Source organism: Macaca thibetana, chromosome 5, assembly GCF_024542745.1.
Source record: "Macaca thibetana thibetana isolate TM-01 chromosome 5, ASM2454274v1, whole genome shotgun sequence".
Lineage (NCBI taxonomy): Eukaryota > Metazoa > Chordata > Mammalia > Primates > Cercopithecidae > Macaca > Macaca thibetana.
The window spans coordinates 179,537,649-179,551,742 of record NC_065582.1 but is presented as its reverse complement, the minus strand read 5'-3'; the positions used below and the strand labels follow the sequence as shown (position 1 = coordinate 179,551,742).

Here is a 14,094-nt window from a genome sequence, read left to right as displayed (position 1 = left end):
CCCTGCCGAGTTCTCCTTCCTGCCCCCGGTTCTGGCCTTCTCTTCTTGCACCCCCACAAACCACATCAGTCCTGGGAGAACCCTTCAGCGACCTGAAGATAGCTGGTTCTTGGGTCCCCAAAGCTTCTCTTACTCTCAGCTCCTGAACACCCCCAGCTCCTTTAATCATCCTTCATCAACCAAAGTGATGACTTCCAAAACCAAACCCAAATCCACTGACCCCTTCTGGAACCTGAGATCCATGAATACAGCTTCGTGCTTGATGCCTCCACCTGGATGTCCACAGCTGACCTCACCAGCTACCCCATCCCACCCACACCTGCTCCCCACAGCATCCCCATCCAACGATGGCCCTTCCAGCAGCTACCCTGCACCTTCTGCTCCTCGCTGTCCAGCTTTCTCCACCCCTACCCCCTAGTCATCCCATCCGTCAGTCACTCCCTTTCCCCATCCCCCACCCTCCAGCCACTCCCACCCACCACCAAGGCCCCCCACTGCCTTTGTGAGGCCTCTCATCTCCCTTCCCTGTGGCCTCTGCCTGGTCACAGCTGCTGTGGCCCCTCCCTAGGTAACTGCCCAGCATCTGCACTGCTGTTCCCATATCCACTCCTGTGCCCACCAACCCATCCACTGCAGCAACCAGAGTGAGCTTTTCGAGACCTTTGTCTGCTGCAATCGGGGAAGGAAGCCTCCTCTGGGACCCAGCCTCCTCCCTGCGGCATCCTTGCTCTCTCCTCTGGCCCCTGGGGCTCTAGCATCACCAACCCTTCCTTCCTGACTCTCCTGCCCTTTCCTGCTTCTGAGCCTGTGCCACGCTGTGCCCTCCACCTGGACTACCTTCTCCTGGGAGGGGCCATACCCCGATCTTCTCATCCCCACGTGGAGGGACTTTTCCAGGTTAACTCTCCTGGCCTCTGCTCACCTCTGAGGTGTCTGATTTGGGGAGGGAGGCTGGAGGAGGGTACTGTACCCCCTCAGTTCCTGTGCCCCAGTGGGGAGGCCTTTTGGGGGGCCCTATTAGCAAGCTCAATAATGGTGTACACACCCCCCAACCCAGCCTTTATCCCAAATACAGCAGACACCTGTCCCCTGTCTGCCTGATCCCGCATTGATGAGGCCTGGCCCACCTAGTGAAAATGTGTCCCGAGCCCTGCAACTTGCTCTAGTGCCTGCCTCCCTCACAGTGGTCACGGTCTATCATATTCCGTATTTCTCTTATTTTACTTATCACCTATCTCCCCTACTGGAACAGATGCCCCAGGCGGTGGGATTTGTGTCTGTTTGGTTAGTACACCATCCCCAGCGCCCAGAACAGGGGCTGACAGAGAGTAGGAGCTCTGGAAATGTATATTGAAGGAATCTACTCTTAACAGATGCTGCATCTGAGTGGGGAAGGGGTGTGTGTGGGGGTCTGCTCAGACCTATACCCTCCCCTCCCCTCTCCGTGCTGGACAAACTCCTCCTCGGTCTCAGTTCCAGCCGAGGGCCCCTCCCCTGGCTCCTGAGCCACCACTCCACCCCGTCACCATCCACGTCTGTGTCCTGAGATAGGGCCTGGCCTCGTACAGGTCCAGGGGCCCAGCACCCAGCCTAGGGCCGGGCCCAGGATGGGCATTCGGGAGCTTTGCTGAGTGAATGAGTGATGGCAGCCCCTCCCCCACCTCCCCGAGAACGCTCAGCTGGGCGGCGTGTCTGGCGCCCTCTGGAACCGGAGTTGGCCTGGCCCACGTGGGGTGTCTGGGTGGTGTGGAGAGAGGCAGTCCGGCCCCATCCCTAACGTCGGCGCCTCCATTAAAGCACCCCTTTAAGATTCCTGAAGGCTTTCCCACATGCTGGGGTGGAAATTCCTATTAGATCACAAATATTCCCAAAGGCAGGGAAGTGAGGGAAAGCTTCCCACATGTGAGGCCTTTCTAGGGATCAGCCCATACAAGGGGGCCCAGCGAACAGGTGTGTGAACAGGCTTGGTGTGGTGGCTCATGCCTGTAATTCCAGCTCTTTGGGAGGCCGAGTTGGGAGGATTGCTTGAGGCCAGGAGTTTGAGACCAGCCTGGGCAACATAGTGAGACCCTGCCGCTACCAAAAAACAAACAAAAAAATGAGCCATGTGTGGTGGTGTACGCCTGTGGCCAGCCTGGGAGGTCGAGGCTGCAGTGAGCTGTGACTGTACCACTGCACTCCAGCCCGCATGACAGAGTGAAATTTTGTCTCAAAAAAAAAAAAAAAAAAAAAAAACAAGGAAAATTGACACTAAAAATTGTTTTAAAAAGTGTAAGCAGGGCACAACAGTTGAGCGGTTAATGCCACCTCCTGACTCCCACTCAGCATGAGTGATGCCACAGACTGAATGTCTGTGTCCCCTCAAATGGCTGACGTCCGGATTCCAAGTTGTCACTTAGGAGGTGGGGCCTTGGGGAGGTAATTAGGTCAGGAGGGTGTGGCCCTCAAGAATGGGATTAGTGCCCTCATACAAAAGACCTCAGAGAGCTCCCTCAGCCTCTTTTGCCATGTGAGGACACACAGGAAGATGGCAACCAGGAAGAGGCCCTCACCAGAACTGGGCCATGCTGGCACCTTGATCTTGGAATTCCTGCCTCCAGAACTGTGAGAAATAAATGTCTGTCATTTAAGCCACGTAGTCTATGATAGTTTGTCATAGCAGCCCAAGCAGGCTGAGACAGATGAGGCCCTTATCTCCCGTAGCGTGACCCCATTAGTGCTGGGCACAGTGCCGGGCCTGGGTGCAGGGGAAGGCTCAGCTCAAGGCTGGTGGGGCTGGAATGTGGAGCCTGCTCTACCTCTCCCTCGCTGGGGGACTTTGACCAGTCCCTTAGTCTCAGCAGGCCTCCGAGTACATGAGGGGATGACAGGGATGATGACACAGATGGCCCTCGACTTTGGCCACATTGGATGCCCCAAGCCCAGTATCAGTCCGCTGGGTGGATCCAACTGCCCTCAACGGCTGTGGGTCCCTGGGTGAGGTCTTCCTACAAGGGCAGGCTGTCACACTTTCACTCGAACCACGGCTTCGATTGACCAAGGAAGGTTTGGAGGTTGGGAGTTTGCCATCTCCCAGCTGTGTGACCTCAGGGACTCTGTGGTACAGTAAACATAGATAGATTTGGTCTTTGTCTGCTCTTGCCACAGAGCTCCTAAAACCACTGGAACTTCCTGAGTGATAGGAGTGTCTTCTAAAGTTCATAACAAGCCCCTTCCAACCTTATCTGAGCTTATGCTGTTGAGATGCCTTCTGGCAAGGCCCATAGGTGGCTTCAGGATGGAGCTGCTCCCAAGGAAGTGAGCCCGGGTTAGAGGGCTGGGATGCTAGGCCCTCCCTGCCTCCACCTCGCCAGTGCTCCCCGCAGCTGTCCCTGAGTTGTACCCTTTCTTTCTTCTTTTTTTTTTTTTTTGAGATGGAGTCTCACTCTTGTTGCTTAGGCTGGAGTGCAGTGGCGCGATCTCAGCTCACTGCAACCTCCACCTTCCAGGTTAAAGTGATTCTCCCGCCTCAGCCTCCTGAGCAGCTGGGATTACCACCGTGCGCCACCATGCCTGGCTAATTTTTGTACTTTTAGTTGGACACAGAGTTTCACCATGTTGGCCAGGCTGGTCTCGAACTCCTGACCTTGGGTGATCCACCCACTTCAGCCTCCCAAAGTGCTGGGATTACAGGTGTGAGCCACCAAGCCCAGCTAGTTGTACCCTTTCTAACAAAACTGTTATCGTAAGTATGGCACTTGCTTGAGTTCTGTGAGTTGTTCTAATGAATTATCAAACGTGTGTGTGTGTGTATCACGGGAACCCTGAAATTCAGTTAGCAGGACACAAGTGTAGTAGTCCGGGAACCCCATTTGTGGCTGGTGTCTGAAATTAGGGGTCTTGTGAGATTGAGCCCCTAACTTATGGGGTCTGTGCTTACTCCAGTTACTCAGTTCAGGAATGAATTGATTTTAGGACACTCAGTTGGTGTCAGAAAAGTGGAGAATTGGGTGGTGTTGGGAAAAAAAATCGCACTTTGCTTCTCTGAGCCTGTTTCCTCTTCTGTAAAACAAAGGCAATAAGGCCTCCCTTGCAGGGTCAGAAGAGACAGTGTGCCCGGCCCAGAGCGGATTCCGCAAGCAGCCAAGGCCCCTGCGGCAGGGTTTCGTGTCCATACCTGTGAGGGCACTGGGTGGCCCGCCTCATCTGTGACGCGGACTCCAGGGAAACCAACAGTCAGGGTGACGACGGTGGTGACCGTCCAGGCCAGCGGGTTGTAGACCGAGGCGAAATGTCCTGCAGGCCCTGCACCTGCACACAGAGAAGAGGCTTTGCTTGTGCCATGCGACTCACCTTCTGGAATGGGGTGCTCGCTGGGTGCCCCTCAGCATGAGGGAAACTGAGGCAGGTGAGACGCAGCCCTCCAGAACTCCCAGGGGAGCCGAGAAGGGGGCAGGCAAACAGGTGTTTCCCACAGAGACAGCGTGGGCTACGTTCTGCAGTCTGGCTTCCAGGGCAGGGCAGGTGGAGGGGCTCGCAACACAAGGTGTCCGTGTTGCCCTGGAGAACTGAGGTTCTATTTGCTCCTCACACATCTCTATCAGCCTGTTTTACTAATGAGCAAACAGGTCCAGCGAAGTACAGCCACCTGCCCAAGGTGACCCAGCTTCTAAGGCCTGGCTCCAAAGCTTTGAGTGCTGGGCACTGTGAGCCACCAGAGAATTCTCTGGAGCCCAGAGGGTCAAGTCCATCGCCTAGCCTGGCACTTGAGGGCCCTGTGATGAGGACCTGGCCTGTTTTCTGTTGCGTCCTACCAGCTAGTGTGTATGAGCTTTGGCCACGCCTGAGAACTCCCAGATCCCTGAACCCAGCACATACTTCCAGCCTCCCTCCCCCTGCCTGGGCTGTTCCCTCTGCCGGGGACACCTTTCCTGGCCTTCTCTACCTATTCACAGCTTGGGAAGCCTCTCCTGTGTGTCCACTGGAATGACAGCTCCTCAAAAGGCCCCACCTGGCACCGAAGCCAGACCCCAGCTGAGAGCTCCCATTCTGCCACTGTCTCTTCCAGCTGGCTGGTGTTCCTGAGGCCAGGGGGCCTTCCAGAGCCTGCAGGTTGGATGGGATTACACACAGACAGAGACAGGAGGGGAAGGGCATGTTAGGTGCTAGGGCAGTGGGCAGGCCAGAGCTGGGACACTAAGAAGTCCAAGGTGCGGTGGCTCTTGCCTGTGATCCCAGCATTTTGATAGACCAAGGTGGGAGGACCACTTGAGCCCAGGAGTTAGAGACCATCTTGGCAACATGGTGAGACTCTGTCTCTCCAAAAAAAGTAAATAAATAAAACAATGAGCCAGGTGTGGTGGTGCATGCCTGTAGTCCTAGCTACTTGGGAGGCTAAGGCAGGAGGATTGCTCAAGCCCAGGAGTTTAAGGCAGCAGTGACCCCATGATTGGCACCACTGCACTCCAGTCTGGGTGACAGAGCGAGACCCTATCTCAGAAAACAAAAAACAAGAAGGAAGTGCAAGATGACCAAGTGCAGGCTGTGGGTGGGACCTGGGGGCCTGTGCACAGAAAAGTCTCTTGTGGGCGGAGGGCCGCCAATCTGTCTTCATTTGTCCAGGATCTTCCCAGTTTGGAAACCCCTCAGTCCCAGGCACACTGGCACGTGATCAGTCACTCTACACATGGGAAACCTCAGTCAAAGAGGTTGGTCCCACAGCTGCCCTGCTGTGATCTCAGTCAAGTGGAGTTTGGGAGGGAGTGCTGGGAGCCAGGAAGGGACCAGGTCCCTGAGGACACTGGCGTACTCTCTGCAAGGCTGGGCAGCACCGGGTTCAGGTTCAATCCCTGCTCTGCTCCTTCCTACCCAAGTGGCCCTGGGCTAGCATATAACTTGAGTCTGTTTCCTCGGCTGTAAAATGAGGACAGTAACCATTCCTATTTTGTACAGATTTTGTGAGGCATTAAATTCAATACTGCACGAAGGGTATTTTGAGCTTAGTAAATGCTCAAAACATGTTAGCTGCTATTTCTGGCTCTTCTTGTAACATCACCAACCCTTCCTCATTGCACGGATGAGCAAACAGAGTCTGGGAGGACTGAAGCCACCTGTCCGAGCTCTCCCCATGGGGGAAGGGCGACACGGGCAATGTGGACTCAGAGTCTGAAGCTGGGGTCATCGAGCCCCTCCCCTGACGCCCTCAGGCTCTCCCTTCATAAAGGGGCCACAGCCTCCCTGCAGGTCCTGGCTCACCCGAGCTGGCCGCCGTGGGTGCCTGGGGCTGGAGCTTGTCTAGGACGATGGAGGCCATCAGCTTGCGCACGCCCAGCATCCCCGAGGCCAGGTGCGTCACGTACATGTCTCTCACCTTGGGAGACTCAGTCCCAGTGATGGCATCATGGTGCTGGACCTGCAGCAACCCCCGGGGGGAGGAAGAACAGGATCAGGACCTGACTCTGCGAGGCACCTACAAGGCACCTACTAGGTGCTGGCTCTCATTCTGGTTTGCCAGGTGCCAGTGGAGAAGCAGGGAGTCCCCGCCATTTCACAGAAGAGGGAACTGAGGCCAAGAAAGGCTGAGGAGCTTGCCCAACTTTTCCTGCCCTTGTGGGAACTCATTGTCCCCCATCTCTGGACCCCCTGCTCTGACGGACCCTAAAGTCACCTGATTTCTCCCACAACACAATGACATGTTCTGCCAGCAGTTCCTTTTGGGGAACTGTTACAGTGTCATGGCTGGTGCGACCCTTTTTTGGATAGGTGACTGAGGACAAGTTACAGGCTGTCTTGGGTCTGTTTTCCCATCAGTAGATAGGGGATGGGTGGAGACGGACACTGGTGAACTGGCTATTCAGTAGCCACTGCTCCGAGCAGCCCGTGCACACCAGCACATCCAGTTGCCCCACCGTCCTCCTGAGCAAGCTCGTTGTTCTCATTGTACAGGAAGGAATTAGGTCTCGGATGGGTGTGGGAATCACGTGCCTGACGTCACACAGCTGAGCCGAGATTTGGATGCAGGCAGGGCTGTCGGACACAAATGCCACTCCACCTTGTCCTTTATCCCTCTTGCTAAACTGCTACAAAGCTTAATGAGGCCACCAGCTGGATGGATCAGGCTGTGGTCCCAGCCCTGGCCTGGGTTCACCATGCACGGGTCTTGTAACCAAAGGGAACCTCAGTTTCCCCTCTGTAACGTGGGGCCTCTAGTGCCCCAGGGCTGGGAGGATTGGCTAGGACAAGGGAGGGGAGGTGCGCAGCATGGGGGGGTTCCAATCCTGCCACTGTGGCTAAGTGTGGTGTTACCTCGGAGACGGCCCAGCGAAGCTGCTGGAGCTGCTGCAGGGCCCAGGCGGGGTCCAGATGCCCATGGGGGGCCGGCCACATGTAGCGCGTGAACATGGACTCCCCGGCATACAACAAGGCACTGGCTCGCCGGGCCAGCCCCTTCAGTGCGCTGCGGGACGTGTAGAAGCCCGTCCATGCCTGGAATGGTTCTGGGAGACAATGGAAGACAGTGAGCTTGAGACAGCCTGACTCAGAAGTCTGCTAAGCTCCAGCTCTGGAAGAGCTGAGAAGCTGGGGCTGCAGAGGCAGCCTCTGCCAGGATCACCCAAGGAGGCGGGCTGGGCAGGCAGTGAGCCCGGGGCTTGCGGCTCCCAATTCAGGGCTCCTCCCATAGCCAGACTAGGAACTGCCCAGAAAGCCCTGGGTAGGCCCTGGGCAGGGCGGGAGAGGCAGGCTGCACTGGGGCAGGTGGGGTGGGGTGCTGAAGGATGGTGATCGGAGGCAAGCCCAGGGTGCCTAGGAAACACAGGACAGCTGTGTGAGCAAAGGGCCTGGGAGACCCAGCGGGGAAGACAAGGAGCCAGGTGGGCAGGACCCTGCTGAGAAGGGCCTTGACCACACAGAGGCCTTCATGTGTGACGTGGGCATGGGGAGGCCAGGACAGGCATGCGTTTCAGCAGGGATTCTCTGGGCGTCCCGGGAGGATGGATGGTAGGAGGCAGCAAGGGCTCAGAGTCCCCAGGGAGCCACTGTCCTGATGCAAGACAGAGAGGATGAGGATGGCCAGGGCCCATGCAGGAGGCAGGAGGGCTGAACCCTTCCAGGGAGTAGCTGTCTGTCTCAGAAGGGAGCTTCCTATTGCTTCTGCTTTCCTGCTCCTTGGGGTCTGGGATGTGCCCAGATTGGCCTTGATTCCTTGTTCTTCCCCCACTGGTCCTGGACCAGACTGGGAGGGGTGGTCCCATGGCCCAGGGGACAGGCCATAGCCTGTGGGTCAGATGGGGTCCTCCACAGCTTTGCAGCCATGTTGAGAGTGGGTGGTGAGGCCTGATTCCATTCAGTCTGGCAGGGGCTCCACAGCCTCAGCGATCACCACCACACCATGCCCGCCTGAACACCACGCCCACCTGGACAGAGCCACATCCAACTTGACTGGGGCATATCCCTACCCGCTAGATGTAGCCACATGCACAGTCACTACCCCACCCACCTCACCATTAGCCATGCCCACATTAACATATCTCCTCCTGCCCTGATTAGAACCACACCCACATCTGTGGACATCCCCCAACCCCTGTGTGTAGCCCCACCTGCCTCCAACATGGTGTCAACAGCAGGGGCTGGAGACTATGCAGCTCCACTGGTCACCATGCAAACCCAGAGACTGGGGCCCAGAGAGGCAGGACTAACCCAGGTCATGGGTGAGTCAAGGCAGTGCCCAGGCCAGAATGAGCCCTGCCGTTGGAGTCCATCTGTGGCATCTCTTTGGAAGGGAAATGTTATGGTTTGAATACCCCTCTAAAACCCGTGTTAAAATTTAATTGCCATTGTGACTATATTAAGAGGTGGGATGCTTAAGAGGAGATTAGGCCACGAAGGCTCTGCCCTCATGAACAGATTAATGTCATTGTCATGGGACTGGGATTGTTAGAAAAGCAAGTTCAACCCCCTTGTCTGGCCATTCTTTTGCACTTAGCCTTCAGCCACGGGTGATGCAGCAAGAAGGCCCTCTCTAGACACCAGCCCTCCACCTTGGACTTCCTGGCCTCTACACCTGTAAGCCAAAGAAATTTTGTTTCCTTATCAATGATCCATTCTGTGTTATTGTGTTATAGCAGCACCCAAAGGGATAGGACACCGGCTGAGCCCAGCCTCTGTGCTGGGCAGGAGGCTGAGAGCGCTTCCTCTCTTTGAATTTTCACAGCAACCCTATCTATGGACAAGGCACCACAAATGTCCCCCTTTGGAGACAGGGTGGTTTCATGACTTGCACACGGCCAGGGAGTAGAGGCTCACTCACAGCCAGCCCTCTTAGCTCTCAGGCTGTGTTGCTGGTGGCCAGCCCGGTTCTGGCCTGAGGACACAGGCAGGATGCACAGGAGGTGCCCAGTAATGACTGTGCAGTAATGACTGAGCCTGAGTCAGCCTCAGCATCAGGAAAAGCTTCCTAGAGGAGGTTTATGTGGAACTCATGCAGGAAGAGAAGGTGGCGGAGGCCGCTCCCAGCAAGAGGCACCACCTGTGCAAAGGCCAGAGGCAGGAAACTGCATGTGTGGGCAATGATGAGAGGCTGAACCCTGTGGGAACCAGGGGGTGCATGCGGTGGCCAGGACGTCCAGGTGGAGTGAGCAGCTGGGGGCCAGTCTCTGCCCCTGCGCCCCACACAGGACCTGCCTGGCACCCCTGCAGGGCTTGGAGAGCAGTGCTGAGCAGACACTGAGGTGGGCAGAGGGTACGTGGACTATACTCTCCCTGCCACCAAACTACCACCCCAGCCCCTGGAAGCCTGTACCTGTGGAATAGGGCAGGAAGTCGTGGTGGTCGCGGACACGCCAGGTGACATTGAGAGCGTGCAGGGCACGGAAGTAGTCGCCCAGTGTGGCGTACTGCACTGAGACACCGAGCTCGGCAGCATGGCTGTTGATGTGGTCCAGCAGTGGGTCCATGTTGGCGAACTGCACTGAGGCATTGAAGAACTGCTTGTCACATCCCTGTGGGGACACGGGAGCAACACCCTGTGCTGTGGGAGCAGGACGCTCGCCCAGCGGGGGTGGGCTCATCACCGCCCCCCACTGGCCGCCCTCCCAGTCTTCAAAGTGGCCAACAGGGGCCCCAGACCAGCTCCCATAGCAGAACTTCCTGGGCATCTTGGTTTTTTTTTTTTTTTTTTTGAGACGGAGTCTCACTCTGTCACCCAGGCTGGAGTGCAGTGGCTTGATCTCAGCTCATGCAACCTCCGCCTCCGGGTTCAAGCGATTCTTCTGCCTCAGCCTCCCTGAGTAGTTGGGATTACAGGCACGCACCACCACACCTGGCTAATTTTTATATTTTTAGTAGAGACAGGGTTTTACCATGTTGGCCAGGCTGGTTCTGAACTCCTGACCTCAGGTGATCTGCCTGCCTTGGCCTCCCCCAAAGTGCTGGGATTACAGGTGTGAGCCACAGCGCTCAGCCCTGGGCATCTCTTAAGGCCCATCAGTGTTAGTATTTATCCAAATCATTATAATTAATGATTATTAATTATTAGAATATAATGATTAATAACAACAATAATAACCATGACTCAGTTACTGACCTTAAGCTTGCCTTCAAAAGGGCAGTCATGGATTAAGAAGGCAGGCTCTGGGGCTGGCCTGACTGGGTCTGAACGCAAATTCCACCCCTTCCTAGCCACCCTGCTAAGGAACTCTGTGGCCTCAGGAAAATTCCTTAACCTCTCTGGCCCTTGGTTCCCTCAACTGTGAAACAGATACCAGCCTGCTTCCCAGGCTCAGTGGTGCAAATTAGACGGATAAGACAAATATATCCCGTGGGGCAGCGCCCAGCACACAGCAGGTACTCACTAAAGGTTAGCTGTGATGATGGCCACGACGTGCCGGGCACCGGCCTCCTGGGAACGCGCCACCTCTCACCAAGCCTATGAAGCCTGCTGCCACCCTCCCCTTTTGCAGCGGAGGCAACTAAAGCTCAGTGGACTCTAAGGCATGCAGTGCCTGAGCCGGGAGCCAGGCTTCCAGCCCAGGCGGGGAGGAGAGCAGAGTGGGAGCTGGAGAGGCCAGTGCGGGTGAGGGTGCTTCTCCAGGTGGGGGAGGGGCTGGTAGAGTGGGAGAGGCCCAGGGGTCTGCAGGGAAGGAGGAGGAGTCACTGGGCTGAGCATGGCCGCCTAGCCGGATCTGGATAGGGTGGCCCTGGGTGCACAGGCCAGGGCTTGCACGGTGCTCCTTGGGCTGTGTTGAGGGCACAGGGCCTGGGACTCCGCCTTACCCAGGGCCAGAGGACGTGGGGTGTCTGGAACCAGGCGGCCCTCTGCTTCACGTTGGCCACCAGAGCCTCAGCATAGAGGTTGATGTTGGCTGGGGTGACGGGTTCACTCATGTTGGGGTACACCCCATCTGGGGGAGGCTTGGGGAAGACGGCCACGCCATTCCAGTAAAATCCTGACCTGTGCGAGGGCAGAAAGTTAGGGGAGAAGACGCGAGCTCTGTGGACAGCCAGGGCTCATACCCAAGTCCCACATTCTCCCAGTCTTGGCACCTTGGCGCATCATTTCACCCAGAGCCTGAATTCCCCCACTCCATGACTGATGGTGGGCCAAAGATTTGTTTGTTCATTCACGCAGGCCAACTTCTTGCCCATCAGACCCCAGGTCCCAGGACCCCAAAGAGGCCGGGGCCCTGGTGAGGCAAGTGAGGCTCTGGCCTAGGGCACAAAATTTATGGGGGTGCTTCAAATCTCAGTAGTTGAGATAAATGATATTTTAATGCAGTACTTTAAAAAATGAAAATTAATGCAAAAAACCCAGGAGGAACAAAATGTCAGAGTTTTAAATAAAGACAGGCTCAGTATTTAACATCTTTCTCTGTTTGCCTTAGGCTGGGGGTGTGGAGAACCCCCAGTTAGTTAAGTGCCTTCCTTGCTCACACTGTGCAGCCTCGGGGTAACAGCCGTGGAACCCTTGTCTGGAGCTCTCCAACCTGGGCAGCCCCTTCCAGCAATCCCACCTCTGTTTCTTTTACAGACAGGGTCTCGCTCTGTTGCCCAGGCCGGAGTGCAGTGATATGATCATGGCTCACTGCAGCCTCGAACTCCTGGGCTCAGGCCATCGCCTCAGCCTTCCCAGGAGCTGGGACTACCACCATGTTCGACTTATTTTTAAATTTTGTGTAGAGATGAGGTATTGCTCTGTGGCCCAGGCTGGTCTCAAATTCCTGGGCTCAAGCAGTCCTCCCACCTCGGCCTCTCAAAGCATTGGGATCAGAGTCATCAGCCACCAGCAGTCATCTCTAGCCTCACCAAGCTTTAGTCTCCCTGGTAGACTGCGGAGCGGGTTGTTGTGAGGATTAAATGCAAGTCATTTATGGAAAGGAGCTAGAAACAGTGCCGGGCACAGAGGAGGGCTGACAAGCGGCAGGGACCGCTAATGAATCCCGGCCGGTGTTCTTCACTGCCTCTGCCTTGCCCGTTGTCTTTCCTCTTCCAAGACAGGCTAAGCACCTGGCCAGGGCAGAGCGTGGATTTGAACCCAGGACTGTCTGACTGCACAGAGACCAAGGCTGGCTGCTGCCACCATGTAGAGGCTGCGGAGCCGGTGGCCTCAATCCATCGCTGGCTCTACCATTTCTGCCAGCTGTGGGACCTGGGGTGGGCTGCCGTGCCTCGGTTTCTCCTTCTGTAAGATGGAGCACTCACATCTCGGTCAGGGGATCGCTGCAAGGGTCTATGAGGTATCACAGGGAGAATACTCGGAACAGGCCCTGGCTCATGGTGGGTGCTCGAAACAGCGAGCCAGGAACGTGCATGTGGGCTCACTGCCTACCCTCTCTGCCCCCAGGGGGTCCTGGTCCATGGCTCCATACTCCTGGTCCCCACTCAGTCTTCACCCAAAGCCTTCTGGGGAAGAAGGTGTACAGCGAGGCTAAAATCCCATGTGCTTCTTGACATCTGAGCCTTGAAGGCCCCCAGGGGTCTAGGAGTCCCCTGCTGTCACCTGATAGCTTCCACCAGCAGAAAAGTCCTCTTGTCTAGCTCTTCCACTATCAGTCGGACCAGCTGCACCCCACCTGGTCCTCCACACAACAGTTTCCACCTCCCTGCCAGCTGGTGAAATTATTCAGATGAGCCACTCACGTCCTCTGCAGGAGCCGAGGGCACCTGCCCCCTTGCTGCTACACAGCTGCCACTACATGTTCAGTCTGCTCCACAGTGCACCCCCAGGGGCCTTGGCGTGTGCGGTGTGAGCTGTGATTGTATGTGACAAACAGAAACTGCTGTGGATGTCACCTGTGCTGGGTAGGGTGGTGTGTATTCAACCATCTACCGTTTAGGGTGAGGACCCCTCCCTCACCACGGGGTGAATAGGAGGTGATTGGACAGGGGCAGCTCTGCAAGACAAGGATGTGCAGCGATGTATTCCCGGGGCTCTGCAGGCCCCTTCCCTCTCCCACTCTTCCAGGCTTTTTTTTTTTTGAGATGGAGTCTCATTCTGTCACCCAGGCTAGAGTGCAGTCACAGTCTTGGCTGACTGCAACCTTCACCTTGCGGGTTCAAGTGATTCTTCTGCCCCAGCCTCCTGAGTAGCTGAGATTACAGGCACTGCTGCCACGCCTGGCTAATTTTTGTATTTTTAGTAGAGACAGAGTTTTATCAGGTTGGCCAGGCTGGTCTCAAACTCCTGACCTCAAGTGACCCACCTGCCTCGGCCTCCCAAAGTGCTGGGATTACAGGCATGAGGCAGCGCACCCAGCGAAGATCTCATCCTTTAAACAATCCTCTGTTGGGACAGGGACTCATAACAAGAAGCAATTTGGAGTCACACAGAACTGGAGTCAAATCCTGCCTCCCCTACTTACCAGCTGGGTGACCCTGATCTGGTCACTTACCCTCTCTGAACCTCAGTTTCCACATCTCTAAAATGGGGTTGATAACCCCACCCACTCTGTTGGGGAGGCTTAAGAATGGGAAACCATGTGTGGAAATGCTTAAGGAGCTCTTGTCAAAAACTGCAGAATAGGGCTGGGCACGGTGGCTCATGCCTGTAATCCCAGCACTTTGGGAGGCCGAGGCAGGTGGATCATCTCAGGTCAGGAGTTTGAGACCAGCCTAGATAAC

The 14,094-nt window shown here is 56.0% G+C and overlaps 3 protein-coding genes across 5 annotated transcripts in view; 1 reads left to right on the top strand and 2 right to left on the bottom strand.

The window, feature by feature from the left end:
* Window positions 1-14,094, bottom strand: part of MRFAP1 (Morf4 family associated protein 1) — a 572,854-nt gene that overhangs the window by 35,457 nt on the left and 523,303 nt on the right. The window lies entirely within an intron of this gene.
* PPP2R2C (protein phosphatase 2 regulatory subunit Bgamma) overlaps window positions 1-14,094 on the top strand; it is an 873,451-nt gene that overhangs the window by 585,132 nt on the left and 274,225 nt on the right. The gene's annotated exons all lie outside the window — the stretch shown is intronic.
* The window catches only part of MAN2B2 (mannosidase alpha class 2B member 2), a 46,868-nt gene that overhangs the window by 18,246 nt on the left and 14,528 nt on the right, over window positions 1-14,094 (bottom strand). For 2 of the 3 annotated variants that reach the window (XM_050792087.1, XM_050792089.1), the window contains exons 6-10: window positions 11,251-11,428; window positions 9,779-9,977; window positions 7,285-7,475; window positions 6,235-6,391; window positions 4,157-4,290 (exon numbers count right to left, since the gene is read on the bottom strand). In XM_050792087.1, the coding sequence (XP_050648044.1) occupies window positions 4,157-4,290; window positions 6,235-6,391; window positions 7,285-7,475; window positions 9,779-9,977; window positions 11,251-11,428 (859 nt within the window). The remainder of the gene's footprint in view (window positions 1-4,156; window positions 4,291-6,234; window positions 6,392-7,284; window positions 7,476-9,778; window positions 9,978-11,250; window positions 11,429-14,094) is intronic. The other variant, XM_050792088.1, reaches the window with a different exon arrangement.